The sequence below is a fragment of the Chanodichthys erythropterus genome, chromosome 12 (genome assembly GCF_024489055.1).
Source record: "Chanodichthys erythropterus isolate Z2021 chromosome 12, ASM2448905v1, whole genome shotgun sequence".
Taxonomy (NCBI): Eukaryota; Metazoa; Chordata; class Actinopteri; order Cypriniformes; family Xenocyprididae; genus Chanodichthys; species Chanodichthys erythropterus.
In genome coordinates this window covers 10393171-10412254 of record NC_090232.1, presented here as the reverse complement: position 1 = coordinate 10412254, position 19084 = coordinate 10393171, and the positions used below count along the sequence as shown (strand labels likewise).

Sequence of the window (19084 nt, the reverse complement as noted above, 5' to 3'; positions counted from 1 at the left end):
CAGACGAGAACAGCGAGGGACAGGCAGGATTGTAATCAGGGTGCAGGCAATGGTCAGGACAGGCGGATATCATTCACAGAACAGTTTAACAGGCAAGGGTCAGGACAGGCAGCAACGGGTCAAGAAACAGGAACAGGCAAGATCAAACACAAGCAGACAGGATACAAGGAACGCTCGGAATTGTCACTAGGAATCAAGACTTCGTGGTGAGGTGGTGTGTGTATGAGTCCTTTATAGTCCAGGTAATGCGCATCAGCTGGGTGTGGTGATTAGTGTGGAGTGTGCATGGCTGTATGTGGCAACAGGTGATTGGTTGAGTGAGTGCATGTGATTGACAGGGGGGATGATGGGAAATGTAGTCCGGGGAACTGACAGGATTTGTGACAATTAAACAACACAAAATTGACACATGATCAAGATACAAACGGATACCAATAGGACTAAGATTCTAATAAAGTGATAGAGCGATTTTATTTTATTTTATTCAGCTTTTGGCTACAAGAACTACCAAGTTTTGGATCGGGCGTTCGACAATAGAGGGTTTAGTGAGGAGTTCACCCCTTTTTCCCAACCCCCGATTCCCCATTTGTATCATGGCTCTCCGCACCAGTCCATCACTGTCCTTGGAAACTTCAAGGACCCTAGCCAACCTCCATTCATTACGAGGAACTTCCTCTTCCTTTACGATGACAATGTCACCAACTTGCACATTCCGTCTTACTGTGTGCCATTTTTGCCTGAGAGAGATATTAGTGAGATATTCTATCCTCCATCTACTCCAAAACTGTTCACACAAATACTGCACCTGCCTCCACCTTTCTTTACATAAAGATCTTCTTTGAAGAATGTACCAGGAGGAGGGAGTGGAACGGATGACTTCATGGTAAGCAGGTGGTTTGGAGTAAGAGGCTCCAAGCTTGTAGGATCACTGAGGGACGATTATTGACTATAGACATAGCTTCATAAAAGAACGTACGTAAAGAGGCATCATTTAATCTCCCAACACTTTGTGCCAGAACTGAGTTCATTACCCCTTTAGTGGTTCAAATCTGCCGCTCCCAGGCGCCTCCAGCATGACTTGAACTGGGTGCATTCAGACAAAAATCACACTCCTTAGTTGCCAGATATGCTGCCACTCTCTCTTCACTCACTTCTTTTAAGGCCTTCTTCAACTCGCTTTTTGCCCCTACGAAGTTAGTTCCTTGATCTGATCTGATATGTCTGACAGCTCCACGAATGGCAATGAAACATCGTAAAGCATTAATGAATGCATCAGTTGTCATGTCTTCCAACATCTCTATATGAACAGCTCTTGAACAGAGACAAGTGAAAAGGAGACCATACCTTTTATATACCTTACGACCTTGTTTGGTGTAAAAGGGACCAAAACAGTCCATGCCACAATAGGTAAATGGCGGGGAAGGATCAATACGGTCAAAGGGCAAGTCTGCCATCCGTTGTTGTTCTGGTGGCCTGCGAGCTCTCCTACAAGGAACACATTGCCGTATATACTGGGCTACCACCTTGCTGCCGCCAATAATCCAAAAGCCATTGGCTCGCAGTTCATTCAGAGTCTGTCCCCTACCTTGATGTTGAATTTTTTTGATGATAATGTGCCAGAATAAGGCATGTGACAACACCGTCACTAGGAAGGATGGCTGGATGCCGTACTTCAAAAGGTGCAGATGCCTTCCTTAATCGTCCTCCCACCCTCATTATTCCATCTTGCATAAATGGATCAAGCTGATACGGAGGATGGTTACGAGGTAGCCTCCCAGATTCCTGGCTGAGTGCATGCAATTCTTCCTTAAAGGCATCCTGTTGTGCAAGCTGAATGAGAGTGAATGAAGCCCTCCTTCTTTCCTCCACACTTAAAGGTTCTGATGTCTTCAACTTCTTTACTAATCTTTGGATCCGGGCAATAACATTCACAGCTGTAGACCATTTTGAAAATCGTGATAGTTGCTGTTGAAAATCCACTTGCACTATGGTTTCAGTCCTCAATACTTGGACAGCTTTGACCACAGGGTCTCCCACCGACAATTCTGATGTTCCTTGTTTAGCAACTACTTCTTTCTCCCAAAGGAATCTGGGCCCTGTGAGCCAGTTTGAATTGATCAGCTCGTCTACCGTGAGACCTCTTGAGACATGATCAGCGGGATTCTCTCCTGTATTGATGTAATACCACTGTCTTGGATCAGTGGTCTCCCGAATTCTTTGGACACGGTTAGCAACGAAAACATGAAATCGTCTAGCTTCATTGTTGATATAACCAAGGACTACTTGTGAATCGGTCCAAAAATATTCTCTGTCGACTCCAAGAGCCAGCTCCTCCTTCAGCATAATACTCACAGCTGCAGAAATCACCGCTGCATAGGGCTGGGCGATGTATCGAATGCTTTTGTCACGCGCATTTCTTCAGTAAAGCCGGTTCCCTGATTACCGCTAAATCGCCATCACCTGCTTTCAAATGAAGCGGCATTTAATAGACAGAGCCGTAGTTCACTGATAAGACACGCAATATCGCGTTCAATATCGACGGCGATACATATCGATATTGAACGCGATATTGCGTGTCTTATCAGTGAACTACGGCTCTGTCTATTAAATGCCGCTTCATTTGAAAGCAGGTGATGGCGATTTAGCGGTAATCAGGGAACCGGCTTTACTGAAGAAATGCGCGTGACAAAAGCATTCGATACATCGCCCAGCCCTACCGCTGCAGTTAACTCTAATCTTGGAATAGTGACAACCTTTACGGGAGCAACTCTCGCCTTTCCCATCACCAAGGCACAGTGTACTTTGCTTTCACTCACCAATCTGATGTAGGAGCACTGACCATAACCTTGACTGCTAGCATCCGAAAAGTGGTGCAGTTCAGTTCTCAAGATCTTTCCAAAGTTTGGAGGTGTAAAGCATCTTGGGATTTGTATTTTTCCAAGGTTGGGCAAATCATTCAACCAATTCTCCCACCTTGGCCTCAACTCTGAGGGTAATGGTTCATCCCAACCGATGCCCTTATGACACATTTCTTGCAGCACTTTCTTACCAGATACAACAAATGGAGCCAAGAACCCCAATGGAACATAAACGGAAGCCACAATGGAAAGAATTCCACGTCGTGTGGCAGGTTTCTCATCAAGAGTAACATTAAAGGTGAAAGTGTCACTCTCTACATCCCATCTTACTCCCAAGACATTTTGTACTGGAAGAAAGTCATGATGGAAGTCAACATTCTTCACCTCAGCAGCACGATCACACACACTAATGGACTCCAGCACTTCTCTGTTGTTAGAAATAAATTTATGAAGATGCAGCTTTCCTTTAGCACACAAGGCTTGAGCTTCTTTCACCAGCTTGAGTGCCACCTCAACAGACTCCAAGCTTATGAGACCATCATCTACATAGAAATGATTTCTGATGAAACTAGCAGCCAAAGGATACTCACTTTCATTCATACTGGCGAGATACTTTAAGCCATAATTGGCACAGCCTGGAGAGGATGATGCTCCAAAGAGGTGTACTTTCATACGATATTCTCTGGGCTCTATGTCCATGTCTCCATTTGCCCACCACAGGAACCGCAGATAATCCCAGTCTTCTCTAATAACATGAAATCTATGAAACGTTTTCTCAATGTCACACATGACAGCGATCAGGTGTTTACGGAAACGGCAAAGCACTCCAGTCAATCTGTAAATGCAGCCGTTTTTTGAATTTATTTTGAAAATACGTACTTTTATTTTGACATGGTTAAAAACCGGAAGTAGCGTCTGTAAGCGCCGTAAGCCACTCACGGTGATCAAAGCGCACATGCAGCGGTGATCAAAGCGCACATGTAGCGGTGATGTTTCCTGCTAGTTTGTTTCTTTATCACTCCATGTTATGTGGTGTTTGCTACAACTGTGTGTGAGTTGAGGAATATTTTGTTTGACTGTGAAGATTGCTTCTGGGAAATGACTCTGCCGTTGGTTGAGAAGCAGGCTAAAGTGGTCAGTATTCTCTGTATTCTTTATTAGCATTCGCTACAGTGCTAAGCCATGCTATTTATGTAATGATTGCAATGTTTAATGTTGTCTTTTATTTTTCTATCTAAAATTTGTAGTTCTATGGTGTCAATAAATATCTGTAAATGGAACCGGAGTCTCGCATTCAATCAATGGGCAGCATACAATCCATTAGTAAGATCAGGTCCAGTTAATAGATGGTCATTCAAGGCAGTACCTTCATACTTGGCTGAACAGTCAAAGACTACCCTGATCTTATCTGGTTTCCTAGGGTGATAAACACCTTGGTGTGGAATATACCACACATTTCCCACATCTGGTCGTTCATCTGCCATTTCTGCATCACCATCCTTGAAGACACCTTCCATGAATTTCATATAATCTTGTTTAAATTGCGGATCCTTATCCATTTTTCTCTTAAGGTACTTCAGCCGTCCTAATGCAAGTTTCTTATTATTTGGAAGATGGGGACGGGTTTTAAAAGGAAGGGGCATCTCAAGATGCCCACAGTCATTTTGATGGACACCTTCCTTTACGACCTGCAGAAACTGAACATCGTCCTGTGATATGCTCTTTTCTCCTAACTGAGTATCCACAAAATCCAACTCAAGTGCTTTAAGAACAGCAGCAGGTGTCACAGAGGGAAGCTCCTTGACTGATATACGATGGCATAAACCAGTAACATCCTTGAAACTCACACTCTGTGGTGTTCCTCCTATGATGCTCCAGCCCAGGTCAGTCTTAATAGCATAAGGCTCTTCATCCCTGCCAGTGATTACCTGTCGAGGTGCCAGTGCTCTAGAGCAATCATGGTCAAAAGACCAACTCCACAATCCATCCGTGCAGGCATCTCATCAACAATCACTTGTAGATGTTTCCACTTCATAGCAGTTTCACAGGTGGGAATATGTGTGCGTTCAAAGGGAATGAAGTCCCTTGTATAAACAGGAGGCAGGCAGATAGGACTGTCTGAAGAAAATCCTCTAACTCTAAGTCCACTTACTCTCTGACTCTCCACAATGGAGTCTTTTCCCATCATAGTGGAAAGTTTTAATTTTACTGGTTCCATTGATGCCTGCAAGCTTTCACACACTTCCTGATTGACGAATGTGTGACTACTTTGAGTGTCTAATAAGGCATATACACAGAATTCAGTCTCTGAGTTAGATGAAGACACCCATACTGGAACAATCATAGACGTTATACCGCCTTCTCCCCCATTCACACAGCATGATATAGATGTATTCTCTTCAGCCTGCAAGGCTCTCTGTATAGGTGACTGGTCTTCTGGTTGACGGTCTTCATGCAATAGGGTTGGATGGCGCTTCTTACATACAGCACACACAGCCCTATTTCTGCAGTCTTTAGAGCCATGTCCCTTTCTCAAGCATGCAAAGCACAACTTATTCTCCAGAACAAACTTTCTCTTTTCCTCCGCAGTTCTCTCCATCAGTTTTTGACATTTATGGATAAAATGACTTTCATCACAGTACATACATTTAAATGAATTTGTGCTACCCAATATAATCTTCGGTTCAATAATATTACTGGATTGGGCCGTAGCACATGCTGCATCTAAAGCCTCTGCAGTAGTTGCCAATGTGTTTGCTTTTGAACGTTTTATCTCCTTAGGTGGCTTCTCTTCAAACATCTTTAATGCATGCAATGATGACACAGGATTGCACGCTATGCGTGCTTCCTTTGAGACAAATGAAGCAAACTCACTAAAGCTTGGATAATCCTTATCTTGGTCTAGCTGTTCTGTGACATAACGGTTCCACCTGCTCGTCACCCAGTTTGGAAGCTTGGTTAGTATCCTCTGATTCTCCTCGCAATCATTCAGCACCTGAAGACCTTTAATGTGCGGCATAGCGTCACTACATGATTGCAGAAAGTCAGTAAACTCTCTTAGCTTAACATACTCTGACGCCCCAATCTTGGGCCACCTATTAAGTTTCTCTCTGAAGGCACGTTGCACTACAAAGGAGTGACCATATCTGGCATTCAACTTCTCCCATGCTTGCTGATAGGCCTGTTCATCTTTCCTATAGAAGCTACCTTCCAGAGCTGATCTTGCTTCACCATCAATATACTTCTGTAAATAGAACAGCCTATCTGCTGGATTTGGGCAGCGTCCTTCTTTAAGAGCCTTAAAGGTCGTGCTCCACTCTAAAAACTTCAATGGATCACCAGAGAATACAAAGGGTTCTGGAGTTGGAAGTCGAGATAGGGCCATCGACCCTTGTATCGCTTGTACTACGGATACTTTACTTTTTGTAACTTGCTGGTTCAAACATGAGGTGTTAGAAACAAATGGTCTAGGGATGCTCATATCACTACATGCTGAACCACACTGCTGACTTTTCACTCTTGATTCCTCCTCAGTATACACTCGAAGCCTCGCTTCCATAACTTCAATATCTCTGCGATTTTCAAGCTTCTTCAGTTGCTGTCTATGTGCATCAATGTCAGCCTCCATTTCTACTTCAGCTTTCTTTGCAGCCAACAATGCAGCAGTCTCTGCTCTTTTCGCTGAAATGCTTGCAGACTCTGATGGGGGTTTAGAATGATTACTAATAACTGTGGCTCTAGAAACGGTGGATCCATATATGGACCTAGCATACTCACAGTCCAACAGCATGCGTAATCTTGCTCTCTCAGCCTCAGCGTCAAACTCCATACCATCTTCCACCAAGCGTACCCTCATTAATTTCACCAAGTCTGCCGTTACAGCTGAACATGCATCAATTTTCCTCCTAATTTCTTGGCTTGGTGCTACTTGGAGTCGCATATTATCATACAACTCTCTCAATTCCAACTCTTGCTTTTCAACCCCATCCATGATGTCACACAATTCACTTTCAGAGCACTCATATTTTAATTTTGAACGAACATCTCTGACTTGAATCTTCCAATTTTCATATGCAGATTTAAACTTCTTTTCCTTTTGAGCCAGTTCTTTCTCTTTTAACTCCTGCATCTTTGGTGTTAAACGTTTATCACAAGAAGATTTTCTAATTTCATTTGTTTTCAACAAATCAGAGTTAAGCTCTTTAAATCTTGCCTCAGATTTCTCTGTGCATGTTGTACATGATGCATGGCGATCTTTCACAACACCCTCTATCATCTCATTCTCTGGTGTATCAAACCCAACAATTAAAACAGCTTGCTCTTGTAATAGAGAATCATTTTGCTCAGCTAGATCACCCTGAACTGACATTTTCACTTTTCAGAATTTGCACTTTAACAATTAGTACAAAATGAGTAATAAAATGGCAGTAGTTAACAGTAAAACACTCTTAGACTGATTATCCACACTTAGATCAATGCCCTTAACACTCATTAAACGTTTTCTTAACAAACATGAAAATTGATACATAAATGAATAATCATAAAATATATCATCTTAAACTACTACCAGTTAACACAAAGACATGTATTCATTTATTTATTCTATAGTCCTGGACACCTATATCTTATAACCATTTAATTTTAACTTGTAAAACCATCCATCATTTACCAAAGATAGCTTTTAAATATTGCACAGTCTGACCTGGGGATGAACAAATGGATCAAGGCTGTGTAAGAGGATCCTCCACCGGCAGTAGAATTTGCACACTGAGATCTGTAACAGTCCACCACGGGATGCAATCGCCAAACGGAACGCTGAAATCTGTAACAGTCCACCACGGGAGGCAATAGCCAAACGGAACGCTGAAATCTGTAACAGTCCATCACAGGAGGTAGTCAGCCCGTGCACAGAGACCCAGAAGTGGCAGGCCGCACACTGAAGCCGAAGGATCGACGCTAACTTCGGTAAGGTGGAATTATAGGCCACGTTTTCACTGTAACTACTGGCTGGTTATTAAACAGTCCACAATTCCAAAGTACTGATGTCCATGCGTTTTATTTGTTATGGAACACCGTGAAAACTAGACACAAACAAAAACAACAACAAAGTTTTACACATAACACCACTAAACCACAAATCAAATAAAGAATATGCAAAATATTATCATTTTTTACCGTGTATGCCTGGTAACCAGCAGTAGAATAATCAGGAGTACTAACATGCTTGTCTGAATTCATGCATCGCCATACTGTTGGCGCCAACACTTCCAGGTGAAATAAATCAGGTAAAGTCACATGACACATTCAGCTGGTAGATAACTGAATTTAACAATAATAAAGTACAATACATAAAGTTAAATACATAATTACCAGATCATAAAAAAAAATAAACCTTTTAAAAATTAATAAAGCCATACATAACCCATCAGCGTCAGCTACACTGTCCATCATCGATTAAAGCCCGCCCTGGCAATTTGATTGGCTCGGCCTTCTGGGAGCCGAGCATAATTACTCCACAATGGATCGAGTCCAGACCGAACTTCCCGTCCAAAAAATGTTGTGGGCGGGGTTCGGGCTGGCACCCAGGCTACCCACCACAACCCACCTCTCACTCATCACCCCAGAATACACTATTCCTATTTGTGAACAACAGCAGAGCTGGTATTTTCTGACATTGCTTGTAATGTTATTTAAAGCAGCTACATTATGATAAATTATTTGCTTGGTACATATAAATAAATTATAAATGTTAGCTAGTTTATGTTCATTACTTTTCTAGCGATGTATGCTGAAATATAATAAAATAATGGTTTGTATTTTAAAAAACATCTATCATGCGTCATTATGTGTATTACGTGATTCAAGTTTCGCGCTTCAGAACTTCCGTTTAGGGACCATAATTGTTACGGGTGGCTGGTAGAGAGATGAGGCAGATACGGATTTCCACGATAATAGAGACTTTTACTTCAAACAATGGCAATGAACAACAGACAGACACCTTAACAAAACAGAGAACGGACGAGGAGTGCAGGGAGTGAGTGCATTATATAGGAGTGCTAACAATGGAGTCCAGGTGCAGGTGATCTGTGATGATGAGGAGCTGACGAGGGAAGTGAGTGCCGGTGTGGAGAACAGGAGGAACATGGGAATTGAAGTCCAGGGAAACAAGGGTTCTGTGACATTACCCCCCCCTCCCGGTAGGCGCGTCCTCGCGCCGTAGATGTAACAACCGGGAGGGGGGCGGGCGCCCTGGAGACCTCAAACCGGAGCAGGGGAAGGAGTAAACTGGAGTGGAGGTCTCCAGGGCAGGTCCAAAAACCATGGCGGGTCAGGAGCCGTGGGCAGCCATGGGGGGTCAGGAGCCGTGGGCAGCCATGGCGGGTCAGGGGTTGAAGGCAGCCATGGCGGGTCAGGAGCCGTGGGCAGCCATGGCGGGTCAGGTGCAGCGGCCAGCCATGGCGGGTCAGGTGCAGCGGGCAGACATGCAGCAGGCATACATGGCGGGTCAGGTGCAGCGGGCAGCCATGGCGGGTCAGGTGCAGCGGGCAGCCATGGCGGGTCAGGAGCCGAAGCCTTCGAGGCGTTGAGCCCAGGCGTCGCTGAAGGACTGGCGGGTGATGGCGGAACCGAAGGCTCCGCCGACCGAAGCGCAGCCGGGGCTCCAGAAGGCCGCAGTGAAAGCAGAAGGACAGCCAACAAAACGAACACCGGGGGGAGTGAGGAGGCCAACTGAATCCGAGGGACGGAGTGACGGAGCGGAGACGGAGGAGTGAAGTCCAGAGGGGAGGGCAGGCTGATGAATGACCAAGGTGTGAGTGGAGGCAGGATGGAGACTGGTGAAGCTGGAGGACTGATGGGCAACGGTGGAGCAGAGGGAGGTTGGAGCCGGGTTGAAGGTAATCGCCCAGAGGTCCGAGGTGGAGATCTGGGCGAGGGGGCTTGAGGTGGAGGTGCAGTATAGACATGACTTGGAGGAGGCGGGAGAGGGAGGCAGGGAGGGAAAACAGTCTTTGGGCTGGAGAGTTCAATCACAGAGACCATACTAGGAGCGGCTGGCTCGGCGGCGGCGGCTGGAGCGGCAGGCTCGGCGGCGGCGGCTGGAGCGGCAGGCTCGGCGGCGGCGGCTGGAGCGGCTGGCTCGGCGGCGGCGGCTGGAGCGGCTGGCTCGGCGGCGGCGGCTGGAGCGGCTGGCTCGGCGGCGGCGGCTGGAGCGGCTGGCTCGGCGGCGGCGGCTGGAGCTGAGGGCTCGGCGGCGGCGGCGGCTGGAGCTGAGGGCTCGTAGGCGGCGGCTGGAGCTGAGGGCTCGTAGGCGGCGGCTGGCGCTGAGGGCTCGTAGGCGTCGGAGACTGGAGAACTTTGCTTGGCGGCGGAGACTGGAGAATTTTGCTCGGCGGCGGAGACTGGAGAACTTTGCTCGGCGGCGGAGACTGGAGAACTTTGCTCGGCGGCGGAGACTGGAGAACTTTGCTCGGCGGCGGAGACTGGAGAACTTTGCTCGGCGGCGGAGACTGGAGAACTTTGCTCGGCGGCGGAGACTGGAGAACTTTGCTCGGCGGCGGAGACTGGAGAACTTTGCTCGGCGGCGGAGACTGGAGAACTTTGCTCGGCGGCGGAGACTGGAGAACTTTGCTCGGCGGCGGAGACTGGAGAACTTTGCTCGGCGGCGGAGACTGGAGAACTTTGCTCGGCGGCGGAGACTGGAGAACTTTGCTCGGCGGCGGAGACTGGAGAACTTGGCTCGGAGGAGACTGGAGAACTTGGCTCGGAGGAGACTGGAGAACTTGGCTCGGAGGAGACTGGGGTTGAGGGCCATTTCATCCCCTCAAATACAATTAAAATCCCCACAGGCACTGGAGCTGGCTCTGTGGGGACTGGAGCTGGCTCTGGAGATACTGGAGCTGGCTCTGGAGATACTGGAGCTGGCTCTGGAGATACTGGAGCTGGCTCTGGAGATACTGGAGCGGGCTCTGGAGATACTGGAGCGGGCTCTGGAGATACTGGAGCGGGCTCTGGAGACATTGGGGCCGCTTTCTTCCTCCTCCTCCGCTTACTGGGCCCAGTAGCGGAATATGGGTCAAGCCTGGGGCAGGCAGGGAGTTCGCTGGAGCGGTGTGCGGAGGAAGCCGGAGGTTGACTAACTGGCCCGGCCAACCGTGTTTCTGGATGGACCGGACGACAACACTGATCCTGAACCTCTTTCACTAAGAATTTGGAGCCATTCAACCACAAAATTAAATTGATAGTTTCGCTTAAGGAGAAACAAAAAACAGGTTCATCAAAACGGATAGTGTCGTCATCCAATCCATCCAAAAACAGGGAGATCAACTGAGCGTCGGGCCAGTTAGACAAGTAAGCAAGCTCAACGAACTCCTCCACATACCTCTCCAGCGAACGTCCTACCTGCAGGAGCCCGATAATGCGTTCGCTGGCTGTTAGGGTGAGAGGCGATGGAGGAGCTGGATCCAGGGAGCTGGGGAAAGTCTCCATTTTTTTTGTTCGTGGAAAATCCGGTCGGTTTAGGTCCGTTCTTCTGTTACGGGTGGCTGGTAGAGAGATGAGGCAGATACGGATTTCCACGATAATAGAGACTTTTACTTCAAACAATGGCAATGAACAACAGACAGACACCTTAACAAAACAGAGAACGGACGAGGAGTGCAGGGAGTGAGTGCATTATATAGGAGTGCTAACAATGGAGTCCAGGTGCAGGTGATCTGTGATGATGAGGAGCTGACGAGGGAAGTGAGTGCCGGTGTGGAGAACAGGAGGAACATGGGAATTGAAGTCCAGGGAAACAAGGGTTCTGTGACAATAATGAGCATTGTTGCTCCTGGATTTCACGGTGCATTGAGGGACTTTTCAGGGAACGGACGTTTCAGTGCCCTGCAGGATTCTACGATTGAGACGGCCCTTAAAATGGCCGACTCCTTGATCAGTGCCCTGACTACTGAACTAGTGAGCTGATTGAGAGAGACACACCCATGGACGTGAGTCGACGCTGGAGGGTGTGGTTTTCAGGTAAAGGGCGTGGTTTGCGGTTAAATGGTTTGGGGAAAAAAGAAACCACAAGAGGAACACCAACACCCTGTGTGAATAAACCGTCAGAGAAATTCCACAGCGCTGTGCGTGCATCCACTGTCAGGTAGGCTATGCATTTCTTACTCGTTATTTTTTTTTTTAAACAATTGATGTTATGGCTATTTATTATTTCAGAATTTGCTTTTAACTGTTTAATTGGCATGACACATTTTGACCTGACAAATAAAACTAAAGTTTTAAAAATAAAAATAAAGTTTTAAAAATAAAATTAAGATTTTAAAAATAAAGATTTAAAAATAAAGTTTTGATTCATTCTGGACTCTCTTGAAATCATTATTATCAGTAGATTATGAGGAGGCTTCTGTGTCCAAGTCAAACTAAAGGCACATTAATTAATGGAGCAGTAGATACGTCATCTGGACACCTTTTGATTTCTGTCTAGCTACATTTACATGGACACTTTTTGCTTCAGTAATTAATTCATTCAGTAGCCTAATGAACGTACAATCCGAATGTACATAAACTCGCACATCAAATCGATTAATTTATTTAGCGTTCATGTTACACGCTTCTGATCTGATATAACTCGTTTGACGTGCAAACTGAACGAATATACAGAGTTTCCTGCTGTTGTTGCATACTAACCATCCTCATTTTCTTCTTTGTTTTAAAAAGCAGACTTGATATTTAGCCTATCTATTTTGAAAACGAAACGAATACTGCGGAAATAAGTGAAAGTAAAAGTGGCAGTAGCCTATCAGAGTAGGCCTATCAGTATCAGGTATCAGAGGCGCAACAGTGTTCTCTTTGGCTCGTGCACACAGCGCAGTCTTAGAGACTCTATTCGTTCCGTTAAAATCACAAAACAAAATACACATAAACGTGTCCCTGCTCTTGATACAATCACTGATAAACATCTTTGGTTTTAATGAAAAAAAAAAAAAAAAAATCATACATGGATGGATTAGAACCCACAGCCTCTTGCACGCTAAACGAAAATGCTACTGTTGCTACCCCCACATACACATTCCTGTCCCACCCACTTTTTAAAACAAAGTTATGCCACTATACATGACCTCTGAGGATCATTTGTTTCTTATGGTCTAAACAATATAATGATGTGAAAAAATACTTTTTTTTTTCTTTTTTTTTCTGGGTCTCAGGAGGATATGCTGATGATACGTCTTAATTCCATTATTCTCTTGTGGCCCATACTGAAGCAAATGAGATATATTTCGTGTTACAGGTTGTTTTTTTAAAGTCGGTGCTTGAAGTAAAGCTGCTCTCATTAATGACTGCAGTGTTAGGAAATATTATACAGTGGTAATAATTTTAACTATAGACATATAATTAATTTCATTGTATAATAGAACTAAAAAAATGTTTAAAACTTTTTCAAAGAGGAGCTAGACTAACAGCCCAATATTTTATTATCCTCACTTCAGTTAAGCGGTGATGCGCTATGAAATTGAGGAACAAATGTATTGTAATATTAATTTAATAATGAATGTAGCCTAAACTAATAGTAATAATTAGACTAGAAGAATGTAACGGGTCTACATTAATTGGAAAAGCCAAACCCTCTTATTGCCAATACTGGATGCTTTTTGTTTAGACAATATCTCTCCATATCTCCCGAAGGACGCATTTGAAAGCGTCAGTGAGGCGATCTCATTCAGAGCCATGTAGAGAGAATTACATTAAAAAATTAGGCTTAAATTATCTTAAAAGGTTAGTTCACCCAAAAATGAAAATAATCTCATTTATTACGCACCCACATGTCGTTCTACCTTCGTTCATCTTTTGAACACAAATTAAGATATTTTTCATAAAATCCGATGGTTCGGTGAGGCCTACATCTCCAGCAAGACAATTCGCGGCAATCAGCAGCGACAGCTGTGGCAATCCAACTGTCATTCAAGTGACCACGCCCTTAAATATGCATAACTTTAAGGCTTAATATAATTTAAACGGATGAGTTATAAAAATGAAAAACAATCACCCCCCTCACAGTTGCCATGAAGAGCAAAATAAACTGGATAGACCAAAACTACTTTTTGTACCAGGTTGTAAAAAAAAATAAAAAATAAAAAATAAATAAATATATATATATATATATATATATATATATATATATATATATATATATATATATATATATATATATTTTTTTTTTTTTTTTTTCTGCTGTAAAGCTGGGCATTTTAACATGGAGAGATACATATTTGACTCCCTTTTGGTGTTTTAAGTCATTTTTGTGTTGGCTTCAAGTCAAGAGAGGCAGCGTGAGGTTGCCGCTTGGTTTTTGCCCACCCAATGGAGACTTATTTTACATCTTTTTACATCAGAGACTTATTTTATATCTTGCAAGAAGGGGCATAATGGGTGCCCTTTAAAACTTCCAGTGACCAAGTCGTTTCACGTAGTGGCACAGAGGCCATTCCTGAGTTTAGATGGGAGGGAAGGAGACATTAGGAGGGACTGAGATAAAGCAATAAAAACCACGGTGGCAAACGTTATTTATTTATTTTTCAGATTTAATAGTATTCTGCTAACCAATATTTTATCTTCCAGGACAAAGACGTTGTTAAGATGGGATCCATTATTAATTATTCACCACCTCCACCTCCTCCTCCTCCTCCAGGTAAATGATGATTTTTTTTTTTTTTTTTAGTGAAATAAAAATTAGGGTTATATTATCCTGAAAAAAAATTATTAATGTCCACACACTGAAATTAATTCTTCCAAGAAGTTTTATTTTTATAACAGTGACTAGTGTTATTAATAGTTATGTAACAGTAAGTGACTAAGTAAATAAATAAATAAAAATTGAAAATGACTAAAAATTTTTTTTGGTCAAACAGAGTATGACAGGCCATGGAGATCAATAAACTGGAGGTAAGCTCTAAAAATATATATTTTTTTTTCTCTCCTGCCAGAACATGCTTTATCCATTAACTCTTACATTTGTTTTCTGAAATATTTTCATTGGTCAACTGCATCCAAAATTGAAGTCAAATGTTTTTCCATGCTATAGCCAGCATTTTTAAAGTGTTATACAAATACTTAATCGATTAGAAATTCTTGGAATATTTTAAAAACATGTTGCATCTTGTATCTTGCATTTTATACTTTTATGCATATAAGTCTAGGTTTATGCTCACAAAATCCCCACCCCCCTTTAAACTCCCTTATAGTGAAGATGGACAAAACCTTTTGACAACAGTAACCAACTTCCAACCTGGGAATGCGGAAGTCAACCCTCTCCGGATTCTTCTGCATGGCCCACAAGGTGCTGGAAAATCAAGCTTCTTCAACTCTGTGAATAATGCTCTCAAGGGGCACATCACTACCAGAGCCCTGGCAAATTCAACATTAAATGCTGTAAAAACATTCACTTTGGAGGTATAAGCTTAAATGTTAAATGTATATACATGTATATATATTAAAGCCATGTTAAGTAGTTGTTGTCATAGTAAGAAAAGCTTCATGCAAAACAGTTAAAATATGTTTGGGTTTTGTTCTCAGTGCAAAACATACAAAGTGAGGAACAGGCCTGGCTCCTTCTTTCCTTTCACGTTCACCGACATCGCCGGTATGCACAGTGGAGGCATTGGAATAAAGACTGATGACATTAAAAAGTTATTAAATGGTCACATCAAGGATGGTTATACTGTAAGTGCATTTAATACAAACTTCAGATTTCTCATTCAAGCACTGTATCATAAAGTCCTTTTGCATAGTGTGGAAGTAAACCTGAGCTGATTGTTCAAAAAAGTGTGATAAACTTCACTCCAGAAATGGTGGAAATCTGAATCAGTGCAAAAGAGTGTCATGCATGTGATACTACATTTTAAGTTGTCTAACAGGTCAAACTTTTGTTTCAGTTCTATTGTTCTTGTTAATTTCCATAATGCAAAACATTCTTGTAGTTGATTTAGTTCTTCTGTTTCTTCAGTTTAACCCAGTAAAACCAATTACTAAAGAAGACCCAAAGTACAACAAGAATCCCATTCTGAAAGACAGGATTCACTGTCTGGTGGCTGTTCTTCCTGCTAACACTGTTTCTGTGATTGATGAGGAAATGATTTGGCAAATGAGAGAAGTTCGTGAGAAAGCACGAGACTTGGGTAAGTCATATAGAATAAATAAATGTTTATTGTGAAAAATACAATATTTGGTGCACAAGTTTCATCCATGACTCTTAAAATATGATGAAAAACCATTGTATAGTTCTGTATGAGTACCATTTGTTGGATCTCAATATCATAGCCAATGTTAAGAAAAACTCAAATATACAGAAAATGCTGCTAAACCAACCTTTGCAGGACCTGGAGGATTTTACTTAAAAAGAGCGAGAAGCATCACTCAGAGATTTATGCATGACTATAACAATATGATCATCAAGGAAGATACACACTATCTTAAAAATTTACTTTAAGAAGTTTACTTTAAAGTGAACAGTATAATTTGTATATATATATATATATATATATATATATATATATATATATATATATATATATATATATATATATATTGTATATTGTGGAATATACAGTATGTAATTCTTGTTCATTGTACCACAGGCATTCCTCAAGTCATAGTCATGACTAAGGTGGATGAAGTGTGTCCACTAGTTAAAGACAACCTTCAGAAGATCTACACAAGCAAAAAAATAAAACAGAAGGTACAGGGATTTATTTTTGCGACCAAGTAATACATTTATATTTTTGGGAGGGTTTTTTCTCTGTAGACAAACTGAAAAACAAACAAAAACAAAAAACAGGTTTAAACAGAAAAAATGATTTTCGATTACCAATATTAAAAATGCATTTTAAACAAATGACAGCGATTTCTTTCAGTGTATGCACATTACAGTTTCTTGTACTTTCCTTTTGTATTCTGTCATCTACATTTTTCCATTGATTTTTGTTAAACTAATTGCCTTTTGCAGATGGAGGAGTGTTCTAACAGTCTGGGAGTTCCAGTGAGCTACATTTATCCTGTGAAAAACTACCATGAGGAACATACTACTAACACAACAGTAGACATTCTGATTTTAGATGCACTGAAAAATATTGTCAACTTTGCCAATGACTATGTGGAGGACCAAGAGGACAGTTAAAATGCTATATGAAACGTTACATATAATAGCCTACCATAGTCTATTCCATTCTATTGGCTCTTTGGTAGTGTGTATTTGCATGACATCATTGATATCAGTCTGTAGATGAAGGTATTCATATTGCACAAGATATAATAATAGTTAGCCAAAAATCAGAATATACTGCAAACATTATCTAATCATTTATAATCATATCATTCAGTACTCGGTGTTACACTCAACATGCTTTTCTTTTTTAACTTGATTTTATTTTCAGTTGCAGGACATTCACACCTTTGATAATAATTGCTAATATCAGTAAAGATGTGTGTTTGCAGAAGTTTTGAGATATGCTATCTGTGGGTGAGATGCTATTAAACCTGCATTTATATATGTATTTTATAAGTCAGTTCTGTTATTCTATATTGTTACATTTTCTTTTTCTTTTCGAGTTTCTCTCTTCTCTTTGCTCCAGATTTCGGCTGCTAATCATATGGGAAAGCGGATTAGCTCCTCTCTTGGCATCACATGGGTAAAGTTGTTTTAAGTAAAGTAAAGTGAAGTGGCCTGTTGTATGCCTAACGTTGCTTTGAAACTGTTTTTTTCTTTGGTTAGTTTTGCTAATTCTGTTTAATATTGTGTTGGTATTAAAAGGTAATCTGTAAATAGAGCGATGCCACTCTTCTAGGGAATGGTGCCTATTTTGTTTAGAAGCTATTTTCTCCTGGTTTTAAATAGATAGGGAGATAGGGAAGTGGGATATATTTTTGTTCACTTCTTCTTTGTTAGGTTACGGTAGCCTTTTAAAAAATAGTTTTTATTTTATTTGTTATTTTGGCTTATGCCCATTTCTGAAGCTGATGTAGTGGCTCATAAACAAAAGAAACTGTCGTTGCTCCTATAATAATTACAAATCTATGCTTTCCCTATGTGACGTTCTTCATTTATGTTACTCCTCAATGCTCCTAGGTTGGGACGTAACAATATTTTGGGTTCAGATGCATTGTTTATTGCTGTTAGGACAGGAATCCCTGTTATTCAAACCTAAATAAAATATATGAGAAAATATTACATGTAGGCAACATTGATTTCTGTTTATTCTATATAGGCTGATGCAACAAATGTCATGAAACCCCCCTGTTTTAGTCTGGTCGTTCACACCTCAGAGCTGAAAAAGTCTGAGAAAATGTGTGTGTAAAGCTCTGGAAAATTGGGAGTGCAGAGTGGGGGAACAGGGAACAGAAAACACAGACACAACACACGCATTATACAGAATAATGAATATTATATGAGCACGGAGAAAAATTACAAAAATTACAAAATTACAATGTTCTTCCGCAAGACGCGTGCAGTTCTGTTTATTAACCACTAGAGGGCCAAAAATTGCAGACTGCAGCTTTAAATAGTGTAGATTTGTATAGACATTAAACCGTTTAGATCTTTGAAACAGTTTAAAGGTGCGTTCACACACCATATCATTGTCAGGGTTATACCTGTATTGAGTTTGTTTTTGATCTGTTTCCCTGTTCTGTTCATGTATAGGTGCGTCCCTATTTGCATACTTATGCACTATTCTATGACGTTTGTAAGTATAAATAGTGCGAGTAGTGCGTTCACACTGAAAACTCCAAAAAGAAAAGGTACACTTTAAATACCCGGATGATGCACTAAATTAACAGAAAAACAAAGTGTGGATTGTTGGACACTTCATGTACTGTAAGCAGCTTTAATTGCGTAGTGGAGGGGAAGGGGCTGTCAGACTCTGATGTTAAATAACAAAATAACCTTATACAATTCACACACTACATGGATGAGTACATAGTGCATAAGTACATAGTGGATAGTGTGTCATTTGGGATGCAACACATGAGTTTGTTTTTCTTTAGTCACATGTTCTCTTATGTTCAGTTTCCCGCCACTTGTTTGTTCCCATGGTTACCCTCATTGAGTTCATTTGTGTCTCATTATTGGTTTAATGTTTATCTCATTAATTATCTTGTTAGCTCTCCTGTTTGTTCTTGTATTTAAACCCTGTGTTTCTCTCAGTTCTCTGTCTATCCTTGTCCTTGTCTAGTTGGTT

At 41.9% G+C, this 19084-nt stretch overlaps 1 protein-coding gene across 1 annotated transcript; it reads left to right on the top strand.

Moving 5' to 3' along the window:
* The first annotated feature begins 11630 nt into the window (after positions 1 to 11630).
* LOC137031656 (interferon-induced protein 44-like) lies at positions 11631 to 17097 on the top strand. Its single transcript, XM_067402762.1, has 5 exons — positions 11631 to 11813; positions 15426 to 15572; positions 15856 to 16027; positions 16487 to 16587; positions 16855 to 17097. The coding sequence occupies exons 1-5, from the start codon at positions 11631 to 11633 to the stop codon at positions 17023 to 17025; spliced, it is 774 nt and encodes a 257-aa protein (XP_067258863.1). The 3' UTR covers positions 17026 to 17097.
* The last annotated feature ends 1987 nt before the right edge of the window (positions 17098 to 19084 follow it).

What these genes read in the sequence shown, in the direction of transcription:
- LOC137031656 (XM_067402762.1), top strand. Translation starts at nt 11,631, where the DNA reads ATGGGAATTGAAGTCCAGGGAAACAAGGGTTCTGTGACAATAATGAGC. An exon ending in ACATCAAGGATGGTTATACT is followed by an intron (nt 15,573 to 15,855) that starts GTAAGTGCATTT and finishes CTGTTTCTTCAG; the next exon opens with TTTAACCCAGTAAAACCAAT. An exon ending in GCAAAAAAATAAAACAGAAG is followed by an intron (nt 16,588 to 16,854) that starts GTACAGGGATTT and finishes TGCCTTTTGCAG; the next exon opens with ATGGAGGAGTGTTCTAACAG.